This window comes from Miniopterus natalensis, chromosome 9, assembly GCF_054644295.1.
Source record: "Miniopterus natalensis isolate mMinNat1 chromosome 9, mMinNat1.hap1, whole genome shotgun sequence".
NCBI classification, from domain to species: Eukaryota; Metazoa; Chordata; class Mammalia; order Chiroptera; family Miniopteridae; genus Miniopterus; species Miniopterus natalensis.
Genome location: NC_142089.1, coordinates 17,120,633 through 17,145,928, shown reverse-complemented (window position 1 = coordinate 17,145,928; position 25,296 = coordinate 17,120,633). Strand labels below are relative to the sequence as shown.

Below are 25,296 nucleotides of genomic sequence, written 5' to 3'. Positions count from 1 at the left end.
TTTGCTGTCAGAGGACTGATGGATTTTCATGCTCCTGGAGTTCATGAAGCACCAGGATCTCTATTCCTATTAATCACCTCAGGTGCCACCCTTAACGCTGAAAACAGGGTACAACTTAATTTTTTGTTCTTTTCCATCACAATAAGCACACAAACTCTCCATTTATTTCCCTTCTAGCAACAAACTTTGTATCTTTCCTATGTGGAAAAGCATGCCTTTGCCTTCTTCCTGACCAAGGCAAATTCTTCCACGTATTCTTAAACCCACCCCCTCCTACTTCTGTCAGTTATGTGCCCTTTTGATATCTCCAGTGTTGCATCCTTCACTAGCCTCTTCCTCTAGGGCTGGAGTATATTACTGATGTTCGAAGACTTGGGTGTGGGGATCATGCATAATATTTTCTATTAAAAAATAGAATTAATGATTAGCTAGAATGAATCAGTATATTCTTAAATTAATAATGTACAGTAGGATCTGCTGAGTCAGATGTATTCCCTGAGATTAGTCTTACTAGTCTAAAGTTTTCTTACCTTTCTCTTGCTGTTTTTAGGCCCTGCTGTGGTCCCTCACCAGTATTATGGAGTTACTCCCTGGGGCGTCTACCCTGCCAGTCTTTTCCAGCAGCAAGCTGCGGCTGCTGCTGCAGCAACAAATTCTGCTAATCAGCAGACCACCCCCCAGGCTCAGCAAGGGCAGCAGCAGGTAAATGTTAACAAAATTCATGCTGCGTAAGTGCGAATTTTAGTTATATATAATTAAAAGGTAATGTTGGTCCAAATAGAGAAACACTGTGAATGGGTGACTTCCCTCTCATGTTTGTGTTTGAGTTTAGGCTCAGACTTAGCTGTGCTTACTGAATGCCATTTATGAATCAGGTTCTTGGTCAGTGTAGCTAGTTGAAATAATGATATACATCTGAGAAAACTGCATAGAGAATGGTCAAGTTAAGGGTACCTGGTTAGCAAGTGGCAAAGTGAGTATCATACTGATAGTAATTTTTCTTTCTGCTGTACTGTAGTTACCTGCTAAGCACCATTCTCAGGTCACTTCTGGTTCTGTTACAAGTAGCTTGCCACTGAAGGGGAGGTACTGGTTTTTAAGACTGCTTATTTATAACATCTATTGCATTAGATATAAATCTTAAACCTATTATGTCTGTTTTAACTTACAGTAATAAGAGCTTTTAAATTGAGTTGGGAAAGGATAATTAAATGCAAAACTCAGTATGTCATTTTTATTTTAAGTAGGCCATTTTCTCCTGCTTATTAGAATAATACCTATTGCTGAATATTGTGGTGAATTGGACAACTCAAAAAAAAAATCACACACATATATATATTTTTTTATGTCAGAAGAAACCACTATTAATGCTTGGTATCTGTCATTTTAACATTATTTAATGAATTTTTTATAAAATGGGAATTTTTCTGTTCACATGGTTTTGCATCCTGCTTTTACAGTTTTCCATATTATTTAATGTTCATTTTAATAACATTTACTAGCTATGTTTAAATCCATCAAAGAATATCCTGAACTTTATTTTGACCAGTCCATTATTATATTTAACTTAGCAATATTTTGGTGTTATAAATAAAACTGATGGCCCTGGCTGGTGTCGCTCAGTTGGTTGGGTGTCATCCAGTGTACCTTTCAATATGCATTGTCAAATTAAAGCTGTCTTTTGACATGACACACCATGTTCATATATGTTTATATGACATAATCCAAACAAGAATCCTTTGCTTTTTATCAGTCTCACTAAGAGAGTATGTTTATTTTTTTAGATTCCACAAAATTATAGGAAAAACATGGGTTTTGAAATTCTAGCTGGTTTATCTTGGGCCAATATTTTTACAGTAAGATGATTTTGGGGAAGCTAATGCATGATTTTCTTTTTTTAAAAAGATCTCTTTATTGGTTTCAGAGAGATGAAAGGAGAGGGAGAGAGAGAGATAGAAACATCAATGATGAGAGAGTCATTGATCAGCTGCCTAGCCCACAACCCGGGCGTGTACCCCAACTGGGAATCAAACCCCGATCGCCTGGATCCTAGGTCGATGCTCAACCGCTGAGCTATGCCCGGCCAGGCCATAATTTTCCTTTCAGTAGATACAATTCTAGTACCAAGAATTTAAGGGGATTTATTGACAGAATGGGCGATCTATTAATGAATTTGTTAATAGCTACTCTTTGTAGTTAGTCTATTTCTGTCATGATTTTTGTGTTTAAATGGCTGCCAAATCCTTATGGATTTGAAAGACTGAAGTAATAATTACCATGTTTTAAAATGAGCTGTAATAGAGTGAACAGCAGAGATAGTAACAGTTCCTATTGAAAGCTTGCTTTTAAAAGCTAAGTGCCCTACGTATAATTTTTTACTTACTCTAATTCTGTAGATTATATGACTTCCCATCATGAGATTGAAGAAGTGGAATTTGTGAACCTAGGGTCACACAAATATGAAGTTGCTAAGATTTAAACACAAGGCTATTATTTCACAATTTGTGCTGTTTTCTGACCATATTGTGATGTCTGGAGTTACGTAACACCTGCAATCTGGTCTTTGTTCTACCACTAACTGGTTGCAACTAGGGCAAGTTGCATAACTTCTCTGAAGATAGGTAGTAAACTTAACTCCTTGGATAGTGTTTTACAAATAGATTTTCATATATTTTTTAATGATTTTATTAGATGTTAAGATGTTACTTGTGAAATTTTATATATTTATTTCCACGTTTCCATAAAACCCAGACTTGATAACCTATTGATGAAATTAAAACACATCAATATTGGCAGCTGACTTAAGAACTTTGACTTATCAACAAGGTACTACATAGATTTCTAGAGAGTGTACTAAAAGGAAACATGTTAGTCTCCTCATTAAAACCGGATTCAGTAGTCAGGACTACCTCCTCCTTTGGGCACCATGTCCACTCCTATGTCCCCTGACCTTTTGTACAACTTCTAACTAGACATAAGCCTTGTTAATCTTGCCCAATAAAAACAATGCTTGCATTGAGGTTTAATTAGTTCTCCAGTAGTTTTGAACTATTAGTATTTACCGTTTCTCTGTATATACTGTTTACTTTTCCTAGAGTGAGGCTCTCCTGGGTTATTGGTCAGGCATCTTCTGAGTCTTGGCCCAAACATTCACCTGGGAAACCTCTTCTGTCTATGTAGATTGAAGTGTTCCTTCTCTTGTAAAGCTTGGTAGATTCTTTAGGTCACAAACAGAAATAAATTGCCTAATATTCTGATAGTAATTAGCTATTGGTTACTGATTAGCTCCTGGGTAATACATTAGCTCTCATACTTTCAACAAATCTGCAAGATAGGCTGTTACTCTCACTATTTTTACAGAGAAGGAAATAAGAGACTTAGGGTAATTTAAATGTTTTTACATCTCTTCTTGTGAATATGGACGGTATTATTCACCTTATGCTTATTTAATAAATCTTTAATTGATTGCTAGTGGTGTTTCTCTTAATTTTTTTACCAAATGGTACCAAGAATAATCTGTACCCAGGCTCTTAACCACATGTCTGTTAAAAATAGCAGTGATAGTGAACATGATCTGATAAGAACTTTGCCTTTGAAAACATTGCAAAATGTATTGTCTATAAACTTTGGTAATTTTAGCTCTGGTCTGTGGCTTTTACATTTTTACTTGCTATATAGTTTATAGATCTAGTGGAATAGATTTTTCAGAGTATTCAGAGTAAGAATGATTACCAGCATCTTGACACCTATGTTTCATTAATAAAAAAGGAGATCCTTTATTACAGTGACAGAGATGGCGTTCTGTACTGAAATGTCAGTGTTCTTGACTAATACCTCCATAGATTGCTGTGTGTTCGTGGAATATATGAGAGGAGAAATAGAAATAGGCCGGTCAGAAGCCTCTTAAATCAAACCTGGTGAGCTCATTTGGGCCTTGATGAATGGGAACAGGAATAGTGTGGCAGGGAAGAGAAGGTGTTCTCAGATTCCATAAAGAAAAGATAGCTTCGTGTGTGTGAGAGAGAGAGAGAGACAGAGACAGAGACAGAGACAGATATTTTAACTTCATTTCGAAGGTAAGTTATCCTTGTTCATTTTATCTAAATCCTCTCCCCCACTGCATCATACTCTTTTCTTCTTCACTCACTTTTTGTGAGAGCCAGTGACACTATATTGTAGTCACTACTTATTGTCTGTCTCAGTCACAGAATAAAACCTCTAAGAGGGCAGGGGTTTTGTCTGCCTTACTCTGCTTTATTCCTATTACTCACCAGGTGATAGGCATTAAAAGTCTTCAATTAATGATGGAATCATCACTTTTATATGCTTTTCACTGCTTTATAAAGGTAATATATTTAAACTAAAAATGGTAGAATGAACTTCACTCTATGAATAATGTTAACGGCATTTTTATCCTAATAGCAATTCTATATAGTACCATTGTAGGAAAAATGTTTTTAAGTTTTTTGTTTTGTTTTTAAAATATGTCTTTATTGATTTCAAAGGGAGGGGGAGGGGGAGAGAGACAGAAACCTCAATGATGAGAGGGTCATTGATGGGCTGCCTCCTGCACGCCCCCCACTGGGGATCGAGCCTGCAATCCAGGCATGGGCCCTGACCAGGAATTGAACCACAATTTCCTGGATCCTAGTTCGATACTCAACCACTGAGCCACACCAGATAGGCAGGAAAAATGTTTTTATAATCATCAGTTTTTAAAGTCGACCTAACATAGACTACAGTGTGGTGGTTGCCAGAGGGAAGGGGAGTGAGGGGGGTGGTAAAAGGGATCAAATATATTGTGACTGAAGATTTGGTTTTGGGTGGTGAACACACAATACAATATACAGATGATGTATCATAGAATTGTACACTTGAAACCTATATAATTTTATTAACCAATACCAACTCAAGAAATTTGATTTAAAACAAAAAAGTTGACCCAACTTAAGTACGTGGTGGGTCTTAGATATAACTAATTCAAGAAGAATGTAGTTGATTTATTTCTGTCTCCCAGGTTCTCCGTGGAGGAGCCAGCCAGCGTCCTTTGACCCCAAATCAGAATCAGCAGGGACAGCAAACAGATCCGCTAGTGGCAGCTGCAGCAGTGAATTCTGCCCTTGCTTTTGGACAAGGACTGGCTGCAGGCATGCCAGGTGAGGCTCCATTTTGTTCCTAATACTTGGAGAGAGAAAAAATCTGCTTGTTCGGAGAGATTCAGAGGAGATTGGGTAGTGCATTTAGCTTGCTTAGGCTTGTCATGATTTGGTGACTGGCAAGGATGACATATACTTGCCCTCACTTAGACCACAGTCGTTGATGAGAGCACCTTAACTGTTCTGAGCCAGTCTTAATCTCATATGGTGGAGATACACTCATCTCCACAATTGCTTAGAATATGCTGTTTACATTAGTGATGATCTATTTTCTCTCTGAGGATTAGGGATAGAAGAATTGGCCTGGCCACTTTAGCATTATTCCAAGCCTTTAGTCTTTATGCTGATGTTTTTGAATAGCATTATTAGGAAGAAATTTCTGGTATTTCTTGATTGGGTCATTCCTTACATTTCTAGGATTTCTTCTGAACCAATAATAGAGGTATTTTGTAGCTGCCTTCGCATGATTATATATATCTTGAATGTATGTCATTTTTGGCTCACTGTTGTCCAGTCTTATTCTTTGCATGGATTGGATGTAGTTTGAGGCTCTTCCTTTGAAACAGGTCCTTATGAGACAGCATAATTTTATGGATCCGTACTGTGGAGTATAGCCAGATTAACCAATTCACTTACAAATTTAGCGAGTAAATTTTTTTTCTTATATTTTTTTATTGATTTCAGAGAGAGGAAGGGAGAGGGAGATAGAGACATCAATGATGAGAGAGAATCATTAATCGGCTGCCCCCTGAACTGCCCCCACTGGGGATTGAGCCCAAAACCTGGGCATGTGCCCTGACTGGGAATCAAACTTTGATCTCCTGGATCATAGGTCGATGCTCAACTGCTGAGCCACACCAGCTGGGCAGTGAGTAAATTTAACAGTATTATTTGTTTTGTTAGTTACTAAGCATTTGTGTTTTATTAAGTCATCTATAATTTCTTATATGGCTTAATAGGATTTGAAGATTTCCATCTCATATGGCATTAAAAGATCCTGTTTGTTGAAGCCTATCTAGGTTTTTCCTGCTAACTTGCAGCATATTGTGCTTAGATTGTTAAGTGGTATGGAAGTACTATGATTGTTGTAATCATTTGTACCCTCTGTTATTTGTGTAGTAAGGAAAACATTAAAAATTTGTCGGTGTATGATTGCCGGTAGTAACCTTGGTTAACGCTTTAAAGAGTATAGGTATCCTCTGTTACCCCAAATTCCCTTTCCAGCACCTAGTGGGTGATAAACAATACTCCTTTTATTGTGCCAGCTATCATGCTAGGTCTTTCACATTCATCTTTTAGCTTAATCTTCACAAGAACTTTATGAGGATGTGTACTATAATTATCCTCATTTTACAGGCGAGGAATTGGATAACTGGAGATTCAGGGTCATACAGCTATCTAAGTGTTGGTGTCAGATTATACACCTAGGTCTGTCTGTCCCCAGAGCAGAGTTTGGGACTATTTACAATATGCTGGTGCTAGGAGACATTTATTAGTTTCATATATACTTACAATATGTTGGCTTGTTATCCCTAGGTTATCCGGTCTTGGCTCCTGCTGCTTACTATGACCAAACAGGTGCCCTTGTGGTGAATGCAGGAGCAAGAAATGGTCTTGGAGCTCCTGTGCGACTTGTAGCTCCCGCCCCAGTCATCATTAGTTCCTCAGCTGCACAAGCAGGTGAGCTCATATCAGATACCTACAAGGGTAAAAGGGTGAAGGATGACATTCTTAAAATGTGTTGAAATGCACTTTATGTGACAGTTCTCAGTATAGCATTTCTACCCTGTAATATTTCAAAGAGAAGCAGAAGCAAAAAATGGCATCAATAGATTCTGATTTTGTTGGTGGCATGTACCGGTTGGTGAACAGCAGAGGCCCATTCCACTGTAGGCATGGCCAGTTAGATTACTCATAAAAATGTTACCATTGGCAGAAGTCCAAGGCTGATGTCATAGAAATACATGTCATTATTTTAAAATAATGTAGGTTTTTTGTTTTTGTTTTTGGTTGTTTTTTCATGGGGCAGGAATAGGGAAGGTGGGAGAGGAGCAGTAGTGAGACATGACAGATAAATAAATTTTGGTTGGGGCGGTAATAGGTTTTTATTTGAAGCTGTATACATTTAATCAGGAATAATAGTGGAAACATCTCGAGGAGAGCAACATGCTTAAATGTCTTAGGAATTTGAGGGATTTTACTGTATGGTTGATATTGGTTCTAGAAAAGTGTCTTTAACTTAGATATTTGTGAAACATGAGATTTTGGGAAGTAGTTATATTTAAAATGGATATATTTGATATCTGTACCTATTTTAAACTACAGATTCTTTAAAGCCACCAACATACTGAACTTGCTCCAGTACTATTTTGAAAGTAGAAATAGAAAATAAAAGTTTCAAATGAAGGGATCAAAGACAGATCTGTGTATAGCTGTTTACAAGGTTTGTGTCTACTTTAAAAAGATACAGCAGAATTAAAAGATTTTCAAAAAAGGATAGCAATGTAGTTTGGAAATCTGTACAATCCCTTTTATAGCCAGATGGTTTGCTTTCTTCTTTGTAGCTGTTGCAGCAGCCGCAGCTTCAGCAAATGGAGCAGCCGGTGGTCTTGCTGGAACAACAAATGGACCATTTCGCCCTTTAGGAACCCAGCAACCTCAGCCCCAGCCCCAACAGCAGCCCAATAACAACCTGGCATCCAGCTCTTTCTATGGCAACAACTCTCTGAGCAGCAATTCCCAGAGCAGCTCCCTCTTCTCCCAGGGCTCTGCCCAGCCTGCCAACACATCCTTGGGATTTGGAAGCAGCAGCTCTCTCGGCGCCACCCTGGGATCAGCCCTTGGAGGGTTTGGAACAGCAGGTAGAAACCAGACTGATGTGCTGTTAAAACTGAATTTTAATTATTTTTACAATATTTATGGAACACTGACAATGCATGGAACCCTGGACAGATACCACAGGCAGATCTTGACTGAGCCCTGTAGGAATCCAACTGTCCCACATGTCTTTGAGATGATGGACTATTAAAATAAGTATACATTTGGGGCCTATTTCAGGTTTATGCTCTTGTTGCTACTTATTTATATCTCATAGTTGATATGTTACAGGGATTAGGAAAGCAGGGTAGATTTTTGCAGGCACTGGGAGGATGTGGAAGGAAGCATAGAAATGTGAATGTTAAAAACAGGGAGGATGACTTACCAAAGATCACAGGGTAGTGGACTCTACAATCTGCAGGCCTCAAAGAGCCATGAGTTTTCTGCAGCCTTCTGAGAAGAATTAAAGTACATATTATGGAAAAGTGGGAGGAAGGAAATTAGACCAAGATATTTTTAACGTTTTATGGGAGGAAAAAGCGGGAAAGTAGTAAGGTAAGCAATGGGTTAATTGCAGTGTTTGTAAAACAATGTGATGTCAAAACAGAAGGGTGTGTTTGAGAGAAGGTGTCTTAAATTGGGGTCTAGTAATAACTCTTGATTGAATGAACCCATTGAGAAAACAGGCTTTCATATAGAAGTCTTGTGTATGGGGCAATACCCCATTTACAAATCTGTTTTCTGTACTCCATTTTTCTACTAGAACCTTTGGGTTGATGAAAGGCATTCTTTTTAGCCCATTTTTTTTTCACCTTTTTCATAGCTTATGTGGCCGTCAGAGCTTTTTAACCCACCCCACCCCATAATATATGACACAAAAGGGAGGTAAATTTAGCATATGTGTGATGGTTTGAACAAAAGTTTCATGTTAACCTGAGCCATGTCCTCTTTATTACCTTACCTGCCTCTAGAACTGCCACATGAACAGTTAGGCTGTCTCTGCTGACAAATTTGCGGTGGTAAGGAGTCTGGATCAAAGTGTTAGGAACAGGTCACTGGGCTTGTTCTTCAAAGAACAGGCCTGTTCTTATCTGCATTGTTTTAATTCCATTTTAGTTGCAAACTCCAACACTGGCAGTGGCTCCCGCCGTGACTCCCTGACTGGCAGCAGTGACCTTTATAAGAGGACATCGAGCAGCTTGACCCCCATTGGACACAGTTTTTATAACGGCCTTAGCTTTTCCTCCTCTCCTGGACCCGTGGGCATGCCTCTCCCTAGTCAGGGACCAGGACATTCACAGACACCACCTCCTTCCCTCTCTTCACATGGATCCTCTTCAAGCTTAAACCTGGGTAAGAATCATTACTCTAACGCCACCTTGAACTTTAGAAACCTCTTGCCACCGATGCCATTAGAAGTACTTTGCATAAGCAAAGGACAGTCCCTTTATCCTGGAAGTATCCTGGGTGTTCTGTGCCTTCCTTGAGTATCTCATGTTATTTAGGCTGTATGTAGATAGCATAGCAGATTTGGATTTATTAAAGTTTGGGTGATCCCCCTATATATTCTCTTCAGCTTTAGTATGAACATCTTGTTCTTTGGCTGCATGTGAGAATCTTTCATTATAAACACAGTGCAAATTCATTTTAAGTAAAGCTGGAAAACAGACACATAGAGAAAAAGAATGTAGTCACCTAGTATTACCACTTAAATATCACCATGGTTATTATTTTGCCTTAGTTTTAGACTTCCCCTCACGTATACATTTAATATCTTAACTTTTTCACATAAAGCATTTTATTTAAAAAAGTTTTCCAGATTCTTTTTTTAAAAAATATATCTTTATTGATTTCAGGGAGAGAGGTAGAAACATCAATGATGAGAGAGTCATTGATTGGCTGCCTCCTGCACGCCCCCAGCTGGGGATCGAGCCCACAACCGGGGCATGTGCCCTGACCAGGAATCGAACCCCGATTGCCTGGATCCTAGGTCGACGCTCAACCACTGAGCCATGCCTGGCTGGGCTCCAGATTCTTAAAAAATATATATTTGTATATATTTTCTTAAACTGTATAGCATGCTAATGAGTACAGATGTATATTTCCCAATTATATGTTTGGCTTGTTACTTGCGTGGGATTTAAAAATGTTGCCGCCTAGACCCTAGAAAATGGAGAGGCTGGAGAGGCCCCGTAAGCAGCAGGCCAATGAGGTGCAAGGGCGTTTGCATTTTCACTCCAGGTGGCAGATTTCTAAGTCTCTGAAGAGATGGGGGATGTTGTGAACCCCTTTCCTGCAGTTATGTATCAGGGTTGGATTTTGAAGTACTGATTTATTTCTTAGATGGGGTAAGTTGAGGCATAGAAGTGAAGTGATCATATATTTTATCTTGAAGCCAAGGACACTTGACAGTGACTTGGGGGTGCTGTTAATTATTATTCTGTGATGAAAGGCCTAAATATGAACTAGGGTCCTTGGAAAAACTATCATGTATGGCCACTTTGTCTAGAAGATTCTGTGTGTGTTTTTTTTTTAAGCCTCTATTTTTTTTAAATTAAGGCTTTATTTTTTTAGAGTACTTTTAGGTTCTTATCAAAATGGAGGGGAAAATACAGAGATTGCCCCTGTACCCTTTGCCCCACAAACGCATAGCCTTTCCCCATAATCACTATCCCCCACCAGAGTGGTGTATTTGTTAAAATTCATGGACCTATCATCTAGAGTTCATGATTTGCATGGACTTTTTTTTTCACTCTAAGTAGCAAGATTAAAAATGGCTTAATGGACTTAGAAATGAGGACTGTCTATAAATGAATACCATGCTTTCATTTGGAAAGACAAAGACTTGGAAATGATTTATTTAAAAAAAAGACTTAAAGGGGATAGGATAATACAATTATTATTCTAGAACTAATTGTGCTATCTCTGAGTTTGAGAGATGAGTATTGAGGCAACACTATATCTATATAAGTACATATACATTTGTGTGTGTGTATCCTGAAATTTCATGCTGTAAGAACTACATAGCTGTAGAGCTCATTGACTCAGGTTATATTAGGAAAGTGTAGGGACATTCCAGATTGCTGAGTCCATGTTGGATGATAGCTAAAGGAATGGGGTACATTGCACAGTAGTATTTTCTAGTGATAGAATGCCTGGCTTTAAAGACTGAGGGTTAATGCAGGATTATAAGGGATAGATGGATGTACCAGTTCAGTATGTAGATAAAAGGAACTAGCATTTATTGAGTAGTTATTACCTGATATTATTAATGGTTTTGGATCCTGTACATATAATTCTGGAAGGTATTATGCCTATGATACAGAAGTGAGGAAACTGACTTAAATATCTTGCCTAGGTCTCATATCTGAACAGATATTGTGTCAAACCTTTTTGACTTCAGCAGTTGTCAGTGTATATCCTGTCACATGATGTACCCAGGGTATTTTTTAAACCAGTGCATTATCAGATGCAATAATCTTACCTTTTAATTCCTTGGTTTAAACATTTGAACTGAGTCAGCACTTACTGGTTACTAAAATTATTTCTGCACAGTCAGTTGGTCTTGCAGGTCACATGGTCTTTGTAGTGAATATTCAACTCTGCTGTTGAAAATAAAACTTTATTTGCAAAAAGAGGTGGCAGGCCCGGTTGATCCTGTGGGCTGCAGCTTGCCAGCCTCTCAACTAAATGCCGTGGCTCTTGGTGTTTGAAAATGGAGCTGGAAGCATTACTTGCATGCATGGTGGTTTTTCTCTTTCCAGTGTATTAGCAGTTTAATGAAATAGCACCTTATTCTTAGTTCATGTTTCTTCTGTGAAGTAGGAAATAACTATTGGTAGGAGTTATTTTTTTTCTTAATGATTCTTGCTTTCTGCCTAGTTTTATTTTTAACATATCTTTCCCCTTAAAATGTGTACCTTGTTTAAGCAATTTAGTTTTATGCATTTGCATTGAACTTGAATTGCTGCACATACTACAAAATCATACGTGTCATTCTTGAGGAACTTTGTATCTCGATTGGCTAGAACTTTGACTAAGCTCAATCTCCTTTAGAAAACAGTTCTTGAATGCTTTAGTCTTAAATAGAAGTGTGTGACTTGATTTCTAGCAGTATCCATACAAAGGCACAAAAGACACTTTGGTGCAAGAAACTTTGTATTTCTTTACCTAATATATATTGGGCCAGACCTCATATAGCTTCTACTATTTTTATCTTTTTTAATCCTCACCTGAGGATATTTTTTCCATTGATACTTAGAGAGAGTGGAAGGGAGAGAGGGACGTGGGTGGGGTTAGGGGCGCCGGATAGAAACATCGATGTGAGAGAGACACATTGACTGGTTGCCTTCTGCTTGCACCTTGACCAGTGCCGGGGATCAAGACCTGCAAACCAAATACACGCCCTTAACCAGAAATCAAACTCAAGACCCTTTGTTCACTGGCTGATGCTCTAACCAGTGAGCCAAACTGGTCAGAGCAGCTTCTACTATTAGTACTACTTCACTGCTGCCACCAGCCATCAGTTCTTGGATTACTAACAACCATGTTAAACATTAACGCATTGTATTAAATACTCAAACTATTCTACACAGGGAAACTTAAACTCAGCACGGTTTCATGACTTTCATAATACCACACAGCTAGTAAATATTTGAACGCACATTCTAGCCTATGTCTCTGTTATCCCAATGTGGATCTTTTCTCTATGATAGCATTTTCACACTTCCTTCCAGTGCTCAGACTATTCTAGGATACTCTGAGAAAAATCAGTGACCTGCTTGGTTATTTTTCTCTCATTATTTATTCAACAGTCACTTGTTGAGTGCCTGTTTAAGACTCTTCAATGCTTTTTCCATTACCCATTATTTAAATACTAAACTTTTAAAAATAGCTTTAAACAACTTTGAGTTTTATCTCACCATAAAATTGTATCATAAAATTCACTCATATCAAGTGTATAATTAAATGAGTTTTAGTAACTTTCTGAATTGTGCAACCATCATTAATCGGTTTTAGAATATTTTAATTCTCTCAGTAAGATTCCTCATGACCATTTATAGTTAATCCCCATTTATACCACTGATCTACTTTCTGTTTTTAAATATGCCTTTTCAGGACATTTCGTATAAATAGAACCATACAATATGTGATCTTTTTTGTTTGACTTCTGACTCTTCGCATGTTTTCGAGATTTTTATCCTTTATGTAATGTGTGTCAGTAGTTTGTTCCATTTTATTGCTGAATTGCCTTCAATTTTATGGTATACCATATTTTGTCTGACTATTCACAGTTGAAGGATGTTTGTTGGTTATAGCTTTTGGCTATTAGAAATTATGCTGCTATGAACATTTGTATGCAAGTCTTTCTGTGGATGCATGCTTTCATTTCTCTAGGAGTAGAATTGCTGAATTGTATGTTGTTTTTATGTTAAACTTTTTGAGAAACTGCCAAACTGTTTTCTAAGTTAGTGCACCATTTTATATCCCCACCAGTAAGTGTGTGAGGATTTCATTTTCTCTACACCCTCACCAACATTTGTTCTTACTTATTTAATATACCTATTCTAGTGGACATGAAATGGTATGTTATTGTAGTTTTCTTTTTCAAAATATGTTTTTATTGATTTCAGAAAGAGGGAGAGAGAGATAGAAACATCAATGATGAGAGAGTCATTGATCAGCTGCCTCGTGCACGTCCCCTACTGAGGATCAAGCCTGCAACCCGGGCATGGGCCCTGACTGGGAATTGAACCGTGACCTCCTGGTTCATGGGTCGGGCTCAACCACTGAGCCACACCGGCTGGCTGGCATTATAGTTTTAATTTCTATTTCCCTAATGAGTAATAATGTTGAACATCTTTTCATGTGCTTATTAACCACTCATGTATCTTTGGTGAAATGTCTGCTCATATGTATATGTTTTTTTTGTTTGTTTTTTAAATATATCTTTATTGATTTCATAGAGAGGAAGGGAGAGGGAAAGAGAGAGATAGAAACATCAATGATGAAAGAGTCGTCATTGATTGGCTGCCTCTTGCATGCCCCCGACTAGAGATCAAGCCTGCAACCCAGGCATGTGCCCTGACCAGGAATCAAACTGTGGTCTCCTGGATCCTAGGTTGATGTTGAACTGTAGAGCCATGCCTGGCTGGGCTCTGCTCATATTTTTTGTCCATTTTTTGATTCAGGTTGTTTGTCTTTTTATTACTGAATTGTAAGAGTTCTTTATATATTCTAGCTACACCAGATACACATTATATATTCTTCACCAGATACACGTTTTGCATATGTTGTCTTCTTGTCTTTTCATTTTTTAAATGGTGTCTTTGGAAGTGCAATAATTTTTCATTTTGATGAAGTCCAGTTAATCATGCTTTCTGGTATAGAAATCTTTGGCCAGCTCAAGGTCTTAAAGATTTTCTTACATGTTTTGTTCTAAAAGTTTTATTGTTTTAGTTCTTATGTTTAAGTGTGTGACCCATTTTGAGTTAAATGAGTGTATTTTGTGAGGTGGTGGTTTATCTTTTTGCATACATCATTTCCCCCCAGCAAAGTTTTGAAATGTTTAGTGTACAGGTCTTACATATCTTTTGTTAAATTTGCTCCTACATATTTTATTTCTTTGCTATTGTGAGTGGAATTGCATTCTAGTTTTATTTTTTGATTGTTTCTTGCTTGTTTATAGAAATACAATTGATTTTTATATATTGATCTTGTATTCTGCAAATTTGCTGTACTTATTTATTAGTTCTAATAGTTTTGGATGGATTCCTGAGGATTTTCTATATAGGGTCACATCACCTGTGAATAAAGACAGTTTTCCGATCTTTATGCCTTTTATTTCTTTTTCTTGCCTGATTTCACTGGCTAGAACCTCCAGTACTGTGTTAAATAGAGGAGATGAGAACACATATCCTTGCCTTGTTCCTGATCTTGGGGATAAAGTGTTCCTCTTTTACTTTGAAGTATAATCATTACAGGTTTTTCATAGATGCTTTTACTTAGATTCAGTTCCCTTGTATTCCAAGTTTAAGAGTTTTTTCATGAATGGGTTTTGGATTCTGTTAAATGCTTTTTCTGTGTTTATTGATGATCATGTTTTTTTTACCCTTTATTCTATGAATGTGGTACTTTACATTGTATTTTGAATGTTAATCCAATCGTGCATACCAGGGATAAATCCCGCTTGGTCATGTTGGATTTGGTTTGTTAGTATTTTGGTTGAGGATTTTTACATCTATATTCATGAAGGATATTCTGTTATTTTCTTTCTTTTGATGTCTTTGTTTGACTTGGTATATTGACCCTATAACGTAGGTTGGAAATAGGTTATATTTTCTGGAAGAATTTGTTAAGTATTGGTATTATTTTTTCTAACATTTGATGAAATTCAAGTGAAGCCATCCTAGACTGGGTTTTTACTAGTAGGAAGATATTTAATTACTAGTTAAATTTCTTTAGGTTTTATAAGTTCAGATTTTCCATTTCTACTTAAGTTAATTTTGGTAATTTGTGACTTTTTAGGAACTTGTTTGTTTCATCTAAATTGTCAAATTTTTTGACATAGGGTGGTAAATTTTTAAAATGTAAAATCTTCCACTTTCTCATTCTTTCCATCTCTCCCATATATAACTATGCATATGCACATTTAATAATACAAATAACATTTTTATGCACCCCAAGCAAGGTATATGTTGCAAGTATTTATTTTTTTGGCTTAATATGTTATATTTCTCAATTTAAAAGTATTGTTTTCATAATTATTAATATTTTTTAATTAGTTATATTAACATCTAGATCTGTAATCCTTATTTGTAGTTTATATGTGGGTTAGGTGAAGTCATTAGGTTCTCATCTATACCTAAAGAATGCGTATCTAATCATCTTCCACCTCTTACCTCAACAAGAAAAAGAGTAAAGGGTGTGGATATGAGTTTCCTAAAAGTCCGATTCTCAATGGTTTCATGTCCTCCTTACCCATTTCCTGAAATGCTTCTTCATGCTTATGATTTTCTCCTTAATTTCAGATTGTACCGTTTTTAAACTTTAAGAACCAAGAAGTAGCAGATAAAATTTATCATATATACATGGTAACCTGAGCCGCTCCACCCCCAGCTTTTTCATGTACCCTGGGAGAAAAGTATTATTGTGCTCGGTCGTTACCACAGTGTTGAAATACTGCAAAACGTGCTTAAAAGTTCATAATCTGTCCAGGGCAAAAGAATACAAGCATTTAGTTTTATTATTGTGATAGAATTTCTGTTTTCTTATAATTGATTCTGTCCTTTAAATTCAAGATTGTATGTGCCCTTAGTCCTTTAAGAAAAGTGAAGTCCAAACATCAAGTCGTTGCCTCTGTCCCTGCAGTAGGTGTTACTAATTCATTGTTCAGTTAAACAATTTCAGATTGTTTACTAGTCTTGATGTGCCTTTAGGTACTTCTCCATTCTAAATGGAAATTGAGTATTTTGTGATTTCTCACTTGGTTCTGTGAAAGTGACTTGTCATCTGTAAAACTAAACCATGTGAAAATGAACTTACTTTGGGTTCAGTATAATACAGTAAAGACAATTATTTCTAGACTTATTTTAATTTAGAGCTACCTGGCTGCTGTGGTATTAGGGAGCGGATTGGGGAGAACATTTTGGTACACAGTATTGCCTCTGCCTATATTCAATATAGAGCCAGATGTTGGTGGCCTTGGGAAATTTTTGAAGAAGGCAAGGCTCTTTGCCCATTAGGCATCTCCATTAGATCTACAAGTACAAAAAGCAAATGATTGAAAACATTCTGCATAGCAAGAGGATGTAATACCAGATGGCTACTGGCAGAAAACCCTTTCAGAGACCTTTATAAAGCAACTGAAGTCCATATTAATTTAGCATGGTATATTTTTGTTCATCCATTTACTTTGAATCTATATGTGTCTTTATTTTTAAAGTGGGTTCCTTCTCTTTAAATAACTTCTTTTAGCCGTTTTTGCAAGGCAGGTCTAGTGGCAACACATTTCTTCAATATTTGTCTGAAAAAGCATTTCTTCACCTTTCAAGAATCATTTTGCAGGGTATAGAATTCTAGGTTGGTAGGATTTTTTTTCTCTCAACAATTTATTTTTATTATTTTTTCTTTTGATTTAGAGAGAGACAAAGACAGACATTGATTTGTTGTTCTACTTATTTATGCATTCATTGGCTGATTCTTGTATGTGCCCTGACCAGGGATCGAACCCGCAACCTTGGTGTATCAGGGACGACGCTCTAATCAACTGAGCTACCCGGCCAGGGCTCTCTCAACACTTTAAATACTTGACTCCTCTCTCTTCTTGCTTGCATTTTTTCTGAGGAGAAGTGAGATGTAATTCTTTGTTCCTCTTCAGGTAAGTTCCCCTGTTCTCCCCCCTTGGCTTCTTTCAGGACTTTTCTTTTATCTTTGATTTTTCTATTGTTTGCAGATGGTATGCCTAGCTGTAGTTTTTCTGGCATTTATCCTGCTTGGTGTTCCCTTAGCTTCCTGGATCTGTGGTTTGGTGTCTGACATTAATTTGGAGAGATTCTCAGTCATTGTTTTAGATACTTCGGTTTTTTTCTTCTTTTCTTTCTTGTCCTTTTGATATTCCCATCACATGTATGTTCTATCTTTTGTAGTTGTCTTACAGTCTGTGGATATTCTGTACTTTTTTGTTGTTTGTTTGTTCTCTTTCCTTTTTGGTTTTTGAAGACTTTATTGATATAACCTCCAGCTCAGAGATTCTTTCCTTATCTGTGTCCAGTCTGATAATAAGCTCATCAAAAGCATTCTCCATTTGGTTTTATGTTTGTTTGTTATTTATTTATTTATTTATCTTTAGCATTTAAAAATTTTTTTCTTAGGATTTCTGTCTCTCTGCTAATATTGCCCATCTTATCTATTAGAGTCTTTAGCATGTTGTTTAGTTTTAAATTCCAGGTCTGTTAATTCCAACATCCTTGCCATACATATATATATATATATATATATATATTTTTTAAATATATCTTTATTGATTTCAGAGAGAGGAAAGGAGAGGGAGAGAGAGAGATAGAAACATCAATGATGAGAGAGTCATTGATTGACTGCAGCCCGCAACCTGGGCATGTGCCTGACCAGGAATCAAACCCTGATCGCCTGGATCCTAGGTCGATGCTTAACCGCTGAGCCACGCCCAGCCGGGCGCCATACATATTTCTGATGATTGCTCTTTATCTTCAAATTTTGTTTTTTGCCTCTTTTCGTTTCTTGTATTGTCTTTTCTTTTTCTTCTCCTTTTCTTCTTTTCTTTCTTTTCAATAGTCAGGCCTGTTATAATGGGTAAAAGGAACTAGCTGTAAATAAGCTTGTAGTAATGTGGTGGTGAGGTGTCAGGGGAGTCCTATGATCCATATCTCATTCGTATAGTGAGCCTATGCCCCTGGACTATCAGCTTCACAAGTATTTCTTAGCCCCTGTGCCCACCCCCACCCCTCCTTGGTGGGACATAGTGGTTTCAGTAGCTGGAGTTACTGTTTCCCTTCCCCAGGTCATAACCCTGTTGGTTAGGCTCTGGTTAACCAGTTTCCCCAGAGGGCAGGCTTTGTTATTTAAGGACATGGTGCTCTGGCATATTTCAAAATTGTTTCTTTTCGCTTCACTCTGCCTGAAAGCCTGAGGAATATTTTCTCTGATACTTATAGTGTGCTCGTGTCCCCCTTTTCCCATATGACTGGTTCCCCCTGGGGTTTTAACTCTCAGAATTGTCCACACTGAGCTTCTAGCAATTTGTCAGTTACAGTGCAGGTTTTCCTATTCAGTACTGGTTCTGGTAGTGGTTTTTGTTCGAGTTCTTGTTCTGGTGAGCTGTGATATGACCTGTATTCACCTGTCTCTCCAGTCTTATGGGCAGTGGTTTGCTCTTTGTTCTTCCTTCTCTGATGTATCCAAGAAGAACTGCTGATTTTTCAGTCTGCTTAGCTTTATACTTGTTAGGATGGAGTGGTCACTTCCAAGCTCCTTACATGTGGAACTGGAAACCTGCATATACTAATTTAAACAAAACCTTTAAGCCCTTAATTTCTGTGGAATGTTGTCATGGGACATAGCCCTTTGTCAAAATACTTTGGGAAACCTGATGCGATCACTAAGAGGCTCCCTTTGAGGCCTGGGTGAAATGTTCCTTTAAAAACAGGGATTGTAAATTCAAACACTTGTAGGTGTCACCTCCACGGGTATAGTAGTTTGGGTACAAGAATATGTAGATGTGTAAACCACAGTGAACTGGAAAACACATTTCTGCATAGTCTTCATCTAAAGGAGATACTTACTGATGGCCTATGATTTGCCAGGTACCTTTCCATAAACCAGGAAACTATAGTTTAAGCAAAAATGTACTTTAAGCAGTTGGTTTTATGTTCATAGAAAAATTAGCTGGCTCAAGCAAATATGCTTGTGAACGGTGCCAGTTTGCTGATTATAATGTAGTACCTGGAAAATTTTCTTTTTCAGATTTGTTTACTTTTTCAATAAAAAAGCCTGTATGTATGTGTGTATGTGTTGAGTGTGTGTGTGTAGGTACACCTGTGTGTGCTGTCTGGCATCCAAGGAGACCAGAGCTCAAAAATCAAAACCTCAGGACAAATGTATAAATCTTTATTTTAGGCTTTACCTGTGATGTACTTTTCAGTGAATCCAGTGTTAGGGATTAGTATGCTTTTGGCCACAGTAAGAAAATCTAAGTAATTGTGGCTGAAACATTAAGTGCATCTATTGGCTCATATAAGTGTAGAAGTAGGGCAGTGTTCAGGATTGGTTCCAGTCATTCTGCTTTGTCACAGAGGACCTGGCTACCTTCCATTTCATAAGGATGTATGTCAGGCCTTTTAGGAATGAGGTTCTGTTTCTCTCGTGATTTATTACTTTTCCCTAAGTGTTTTTGTTCTTAAAAGCTCTTGAAATTATTCTCAAAATATGTGTTCATGCCATTTCTTCTCTTTAAGCATGTCCCTTGCTATTATCACACATTCTCAGTACCTGTGAGCTACTTGATTACCATCTCTTTACCCATTCCCCCCAAACTCAAGTCAGGGAAGGAAGAATTGTTTCTGAAATTGAATAAAGAACAGCCATATGGCCACTGTTCTCTTTTCTTATAAACCCCTCTCTTCCTTTTCTTAACAAATGTTTTCCATTTGGATTAAGAAATATTGTGGAATTTGACAAGAATAGCAGGTCTTTTAGAATAAAGATGCTTGATATAGCCGAGTCTGAAAATGAGTCTTGTGTAGTTGCAAGGGCACCGACTCTGAAATTGAGTCCTGTGACAATTCTGGCCAGGATAATTTGGGTCTTTGGGTGAGCATTGCACCTCTTTGGGCCTTAATGTTCCGTTACATAAATGGAAATTAAAAACTTTTCTAAAATGTCAGTGAGAATTTACTAGAAAGTATATATAAAATGCTTCTATCATAGAGCCTGGCTTAGGACAAATGCTCAGTAAAAACATTTTGCAAGTTTTAATACTGAACCTTTTCCTCTTGGTCTCATCGCTGTCATTGAGACCCAGACCTTTGAAGTTGAGCCCTAGAATTCTGTGGAGAAACCCAAGCTGGGTATATTTTTGTAGCTTCCATTAATCTCCAAACCAGACATTCATTAAAACATGAAGAAGTTCACCTTAGGTGACTTTTCTCATGGATCCTGAATTGTTATTCATCTGCATTTTTTTCATTTATGTGTACTTCTTATCTGCTTTGCTTTTTTGTTTGAAAGGAGTGTGGGGGACCAAAAAAAAAAAAAGGCTTCACGTTCTTTTTACAGTACAATCTAAAGTTTGAAAAATCCCACTATTGTAAAAAAATATATACTCATAATTTATTACTCTGCTTTACTTTTCTTTTTAAGATTATTTTTTAAAATTGATTTTTGGAGAGAGGAAAGGGGGGAGGGGGGAGAGAGAGAAAGAAACATCGATTGGTTGCTCCCTCCATGCACCCTATGGGGAATCAAACAGGCAACCTTTCTGAGCCACACTGGCCAGGGCTGCTTTACATTTTGATAAGCCTTTTGGTCTTATCTCTTATTTTATTTGTCTAGGAATTCACAATTATTGTTCCCTTTTCATCAGTCACAGCAGCAGTATCAGTGGCATGAAAGTTGTTGCTATTGCAATCATTTCAGGCTCTCTCTCAGCAGAAGGTGTTAAGAGCTGCCCATTCCTTCCTGTTGAAGAACTTGAAAACTCTATTTCAAAGCATATGTCCTTTTTTTTTAAACCCCTTACGTGTTAGTCCTTGGCCTGGGGTTGCCTTAGTGATTTTCAGAATGATTCCTTCAAAGATTTTGGGGGGCGGGGACACTCCCTTTATGAAACAGGTGAATCTAGGAACCTTGAATTTATTTTATTTTACTTTTTGAAAAGGAGGGTTTCAGACGGGAGAGTGGGTGGGGATTATTCCCTAACAGCAAGAATCTCCACAGAGCTCAGAATGGAAAACCACTGAAGTCTCCATGCATTTTGTGTTTTCTGATTCCTGGTACTCAGGTGCTGGTTCACATGGCAGGCAGTTTCAATGGCTACACTAACTATTGCTCCTTTTTTGCTAGCAGTATCCTATCAGTGGTTAAAAGCATTCCCCTCATAATGTTTGCACTAAAGTTTCTTTCCAGCTTGCTGAGTTGCCCTTACGGAAGTCATGACACTAATAGAGCTGAATCTTAATACAAAAGCAACAGAATTGAAAAGGAGTCAGAGATGGTGCAGGCTTTCAAGTGTGGGATGCTTCTTCCACTCTTGAACAAAGTTCCTTAAGAATGAGTCTTGAGTTCTCCTGTTCTGTAACCAACAGGAGGACTCACAAATGGCAGTGGAAGATACATCTCTGCTGCTCCAGGCGCGGAAGCCAAGTACCGCAGTGCGAGCAGTGCCTCCAGCCTCTTCAGCCCCAGCAGCACCCTCTTTTCTTCCTCCCGTTTGCGATATGGAATGTCTGATGTCATGCCCTCTGGCAGGAGCAGACTTTTGGAAGATTTTCGAAATAACCGGTACCCCAATTTACAACTGCGAGAAATTGCTGGGCACATAATGGAATTTTCCCAAGACCAGCATGGGTCCAGGTGAGGACTTGGCTTTGGCACTTAAGGTAACTGAAATCTTAATGCCTTAAATCAATGCCTCAGATAAGGTATACACTAAGTAGATTGTCAAAAAAAATAACTGAAAGTTTGCTTCTTAGTATACTTTCCATTATTTCAGAAAAACTTGGATTATGAGGGTCACCAGATACACAAGTGATTGAAAAGAACTGTTTAGAAATTGAAATTGGTGTCACATGCATAATTAAACTTTTTTTTAAACAAACCTTTTTACCTTTCTGAAAGATTAGCCTAGTGTTTATAGTTTACAAGAACCTCGCGGAATGGTTATAATTTAAGAAACAGAAACTCTTAACACAAAGATGCATATCCACACATGTTTGCTACTTTTATCCCTATTAAGAACTATTCAGATATAAGTTTGGATCTCTGCTGCTCAGGAGTAAGACAACTCCACCACTTTTCTTTTTTGTTTCATTCTGTAGAAGTGAGAGTCTGCATAGAGGTGAGAGAGAAACAGCTATTACAAAACAGAATTTAGCTTGGGTTACTCCTCCCTGTTTAACTCTTCCAGTGGGCTTCACAGAAAGGGACCCTGGTCCCAGGAGAAAACATAATTATGGGGTTACCCAGCCGCCTTTCCTATTTGCCTCCATTTCTCTTTCTCTCTGCCCATGGAAAGAGCTTCTAAAAAACCTTTCTCACTAAGTCCTGCCATCTTGATACTGCAAGGACTTCTCATATTTGGATCTTATAGACCAGATTGAAAGACAACATGCTTTTTCTGATAGTCGCTTGAACCAAAAAAGGCAAACTGAGTAGCTTCTACTTCAGAACACCCTGCAGACATTTATAACAACTGGTCCCCATACTTAATGAATACTGCTCCAGATGACTATGAGGTAAATAATATAGTAAGGACTGTAAGTTTTGAGCCTCTTAATTAATGTGGGCCTGATTTTTAAAGGAAGAAGTTCTTGTGTTATGCCCGCTTCACCCCTCCTCTCTCTTTCTGTTCCCCTTTTCGTCTCCCCCTCAAACCCACATGTAAATACAATTAAAAATCTTTATTGATTTCAGAGAGAGTAAAGGAGAGAGAGAGAAAAACATCAATGATGAGCGAGTCATTGATCGGCTGCCCCCTGCATGCCCCCTTACAGGGGATCGAGCCCGAAACCTAGGCAGGTACCCTGACTGGGAATCCAACCGCAATCTCCTGGATCATAGGTTGCTGCTCAACTGCTAAGCCACGCTGGTTAGGTGTAAATACAATTTTGTGCATATGTCCTACAGTAATGAAATGTACTAAAACTTAAATCTACTTTTAAAAGCTCAGTTAAGATATACTTCACATTATAAACATTATTTTTTCCTTTTTAGAAATTCTTCAGTTAAGTGAGCTCAAGGGATTATTTAAATAACAGTTGTGTGTGCACCCGCAGGCACTTGTGCCTGTGTACATCAACACACAAATATATTTTCAGAACTGATACGTTATACAAATTGAGCTAATTCTTATTTATTTCCAAGTTTTCCTAAAATGCTGTGGTTGCCCATTTTACTTTGTACTTCAGATTCATTCAGCTGAAACTAGAGCGAGCCACACCAGCTGAGCGCCAGCTTGTCTTCAATGAAATCCTCCAGGCCGCTTACCAGCTAATGGTGGATGTATTTGGAAATTACGTCATTCAGAAGTTCTTTGAAGTGAGTAGGCCTTTGTTCTTTCTGTCCTTTGACTTCAGAGACTCTCCAGAGCATTTGGATTTTCATTAGCTGTTTCTAGAATTGCAATCCCTATTCCAGTCCTCAAAGTGAAGTTTGTGTGGTCTTTTTAAAGACTTTTAAAATGTTTTCTAATTCATTTGCATCAGTGTATCATTTAAATACCCAGACAGATGATGCCAGTCTATTTTAGAAATGTGTGTGGAGAACCATTGTCACCATTTAGGATCCAGTACATTATTTCTGATTGTTACAATAGTTTCACTAAAATGTCATTTTTGGAGGAAATAATTCTTATAATTTTAGCAGGACCCCAATAAAGTATTCTGAAAAATTTTTAAGGATTCCTAGAGAATTATCTTTGAACACCAACTTCAGTGTTTTTTTGTCATAAACTACAGTCTGAGATTGCTAAACGTTTCTTGGGTTATCCTTCGGCCTTGGTTTCTTAGTTTTCTTTCATTAATGTGAGTAATGCCCACTTCTGTTATCATTTGTCTTTGGAATACATTAATGAGATTGTTGGATTAGTGTCTGTTCCCTTACTAACCAAACTCAGAAAGGCGGGAATTCTTGGCCCTTGTAGCCCTGGTGCACTGGGATCAACCTCCCCAAGCTATAAATCCAGAAAGGAATGAAGCATTGAGGTGAAGAATTAAGTACAGGGGGAATGCTGGAAGTGTACAGTACCTGCTGCAAAACAAAAGAAATTTGTCAGCTTCTTACGTCTTATTTTGTTTGATTTATGTGAAGATTTTAAAAGGCTCACAGCCTATATTTTCCCAATTTTTCCTCATAAAGACTTCAGTTCTTTGACACTTAATTCTCCAGCTGTGGATTAAGAAACCAACCTAAACATGACTTGTAATTTTGGTTTAGAATATCTTTTCATTGTGATTTTGTCACAGGTAGAAAAATATAGAGATCTCCAGCTCCAAAGGTTAATGCAGCTCTTGGTGGCCAAATGAATAGTGGATTATAGCCATATGATTTGGGACAAGCTAGAGAAAGTCCCTGGACCTTAGTTCCCTTGTGTGGAAAATGAGTTGGTTGGGCATAAAGTCTCTTCAGTCTCATGATTATGCTATTCAAAACTGAAAAGCCAGGATGGAAAATTATTCTAGGAAGAATTTTAACATTGTGCAGCCTTACCTCTTGATGATTCTCTCCCTCCCCCTCCCCCCCCAATTGCATTGTATAGTAGATAACATCAGTTCTTGGAATGATACTGAACACTAATTCAGAAGAGTACCTTTGGCTTAAATTTCATGTAGATGAAAGAACATTTCAGCCCGCAGGCCTCAGACACCTAAAGTGCTCTTGATTTGCTGTATAAAGTCCTTGAATCTTCCCCAGACGTTGTCTAAAGCCCTAATGAACAATGTTTCCCACATGTATTATTATTATTGTTACAAATATATCTTTATTGGTTTTAGGGAGAGGGGGAGAGAGAGAAACATCAGTGATGAGAGAGTCACTGATCAGGTGCAGGGGAACAAAAGGTTCCCCTACCTGG

General features: G+C 37.7%; 1 protein-coding gene and 1 non-coding gene across 9 annotated transcripts in view; both read left to right on the top strand.

Annotated features, from left to right (window-relative positions):
• Positions 1–25,296, top strand: part of PUM1 (pumilio RNA binding family member 1) — a 114,509-nt gene that overhangs the window by 71,809 nt on the left and 17,404 nt on the right. For all 8 annotated transcript variants that reach the window (XM_016217276.2, XM_016217250.2, XM_016217243.2 and 5 more), the window contains 7 exons: positions 551–702; positions 5,018–5,156; positions 6,693–6,836; positions 7,721–8,017; positions 9,090–9,326; positions 21,812–22,079; positions 23,633–23,762. In XM_016217276.2, the coding sequence (XP_016072762.1) occupies positions 551–702; positions 5,018–5,156; positions 6,693–6,836; positions 7,721–8,017; positions 9,090–9,326; positions 21,812–22,079; positions 23,633–23,762 (1,367 nt within the window). The remainder of the gene's footprint in view (positions 1–550; positions 703–5,017; positions 5,157–6,692; positions 6,837–7,720; positions 8,018–9,089; positions 9,327–21,811; positions 22,080–23,632; positions 23,763–25,296) is intronic.
• LOC148092375 (small nucleolar RNA SNORD103/SNORD85) lies at positions 5,272–5,349 on the top strand. The gene has a single exon (XR_015715090.1). It is a non-coding gene; the product is annotated as a small nucleolar RNA SNORD103/SNORD85 (small nucleolar RNA).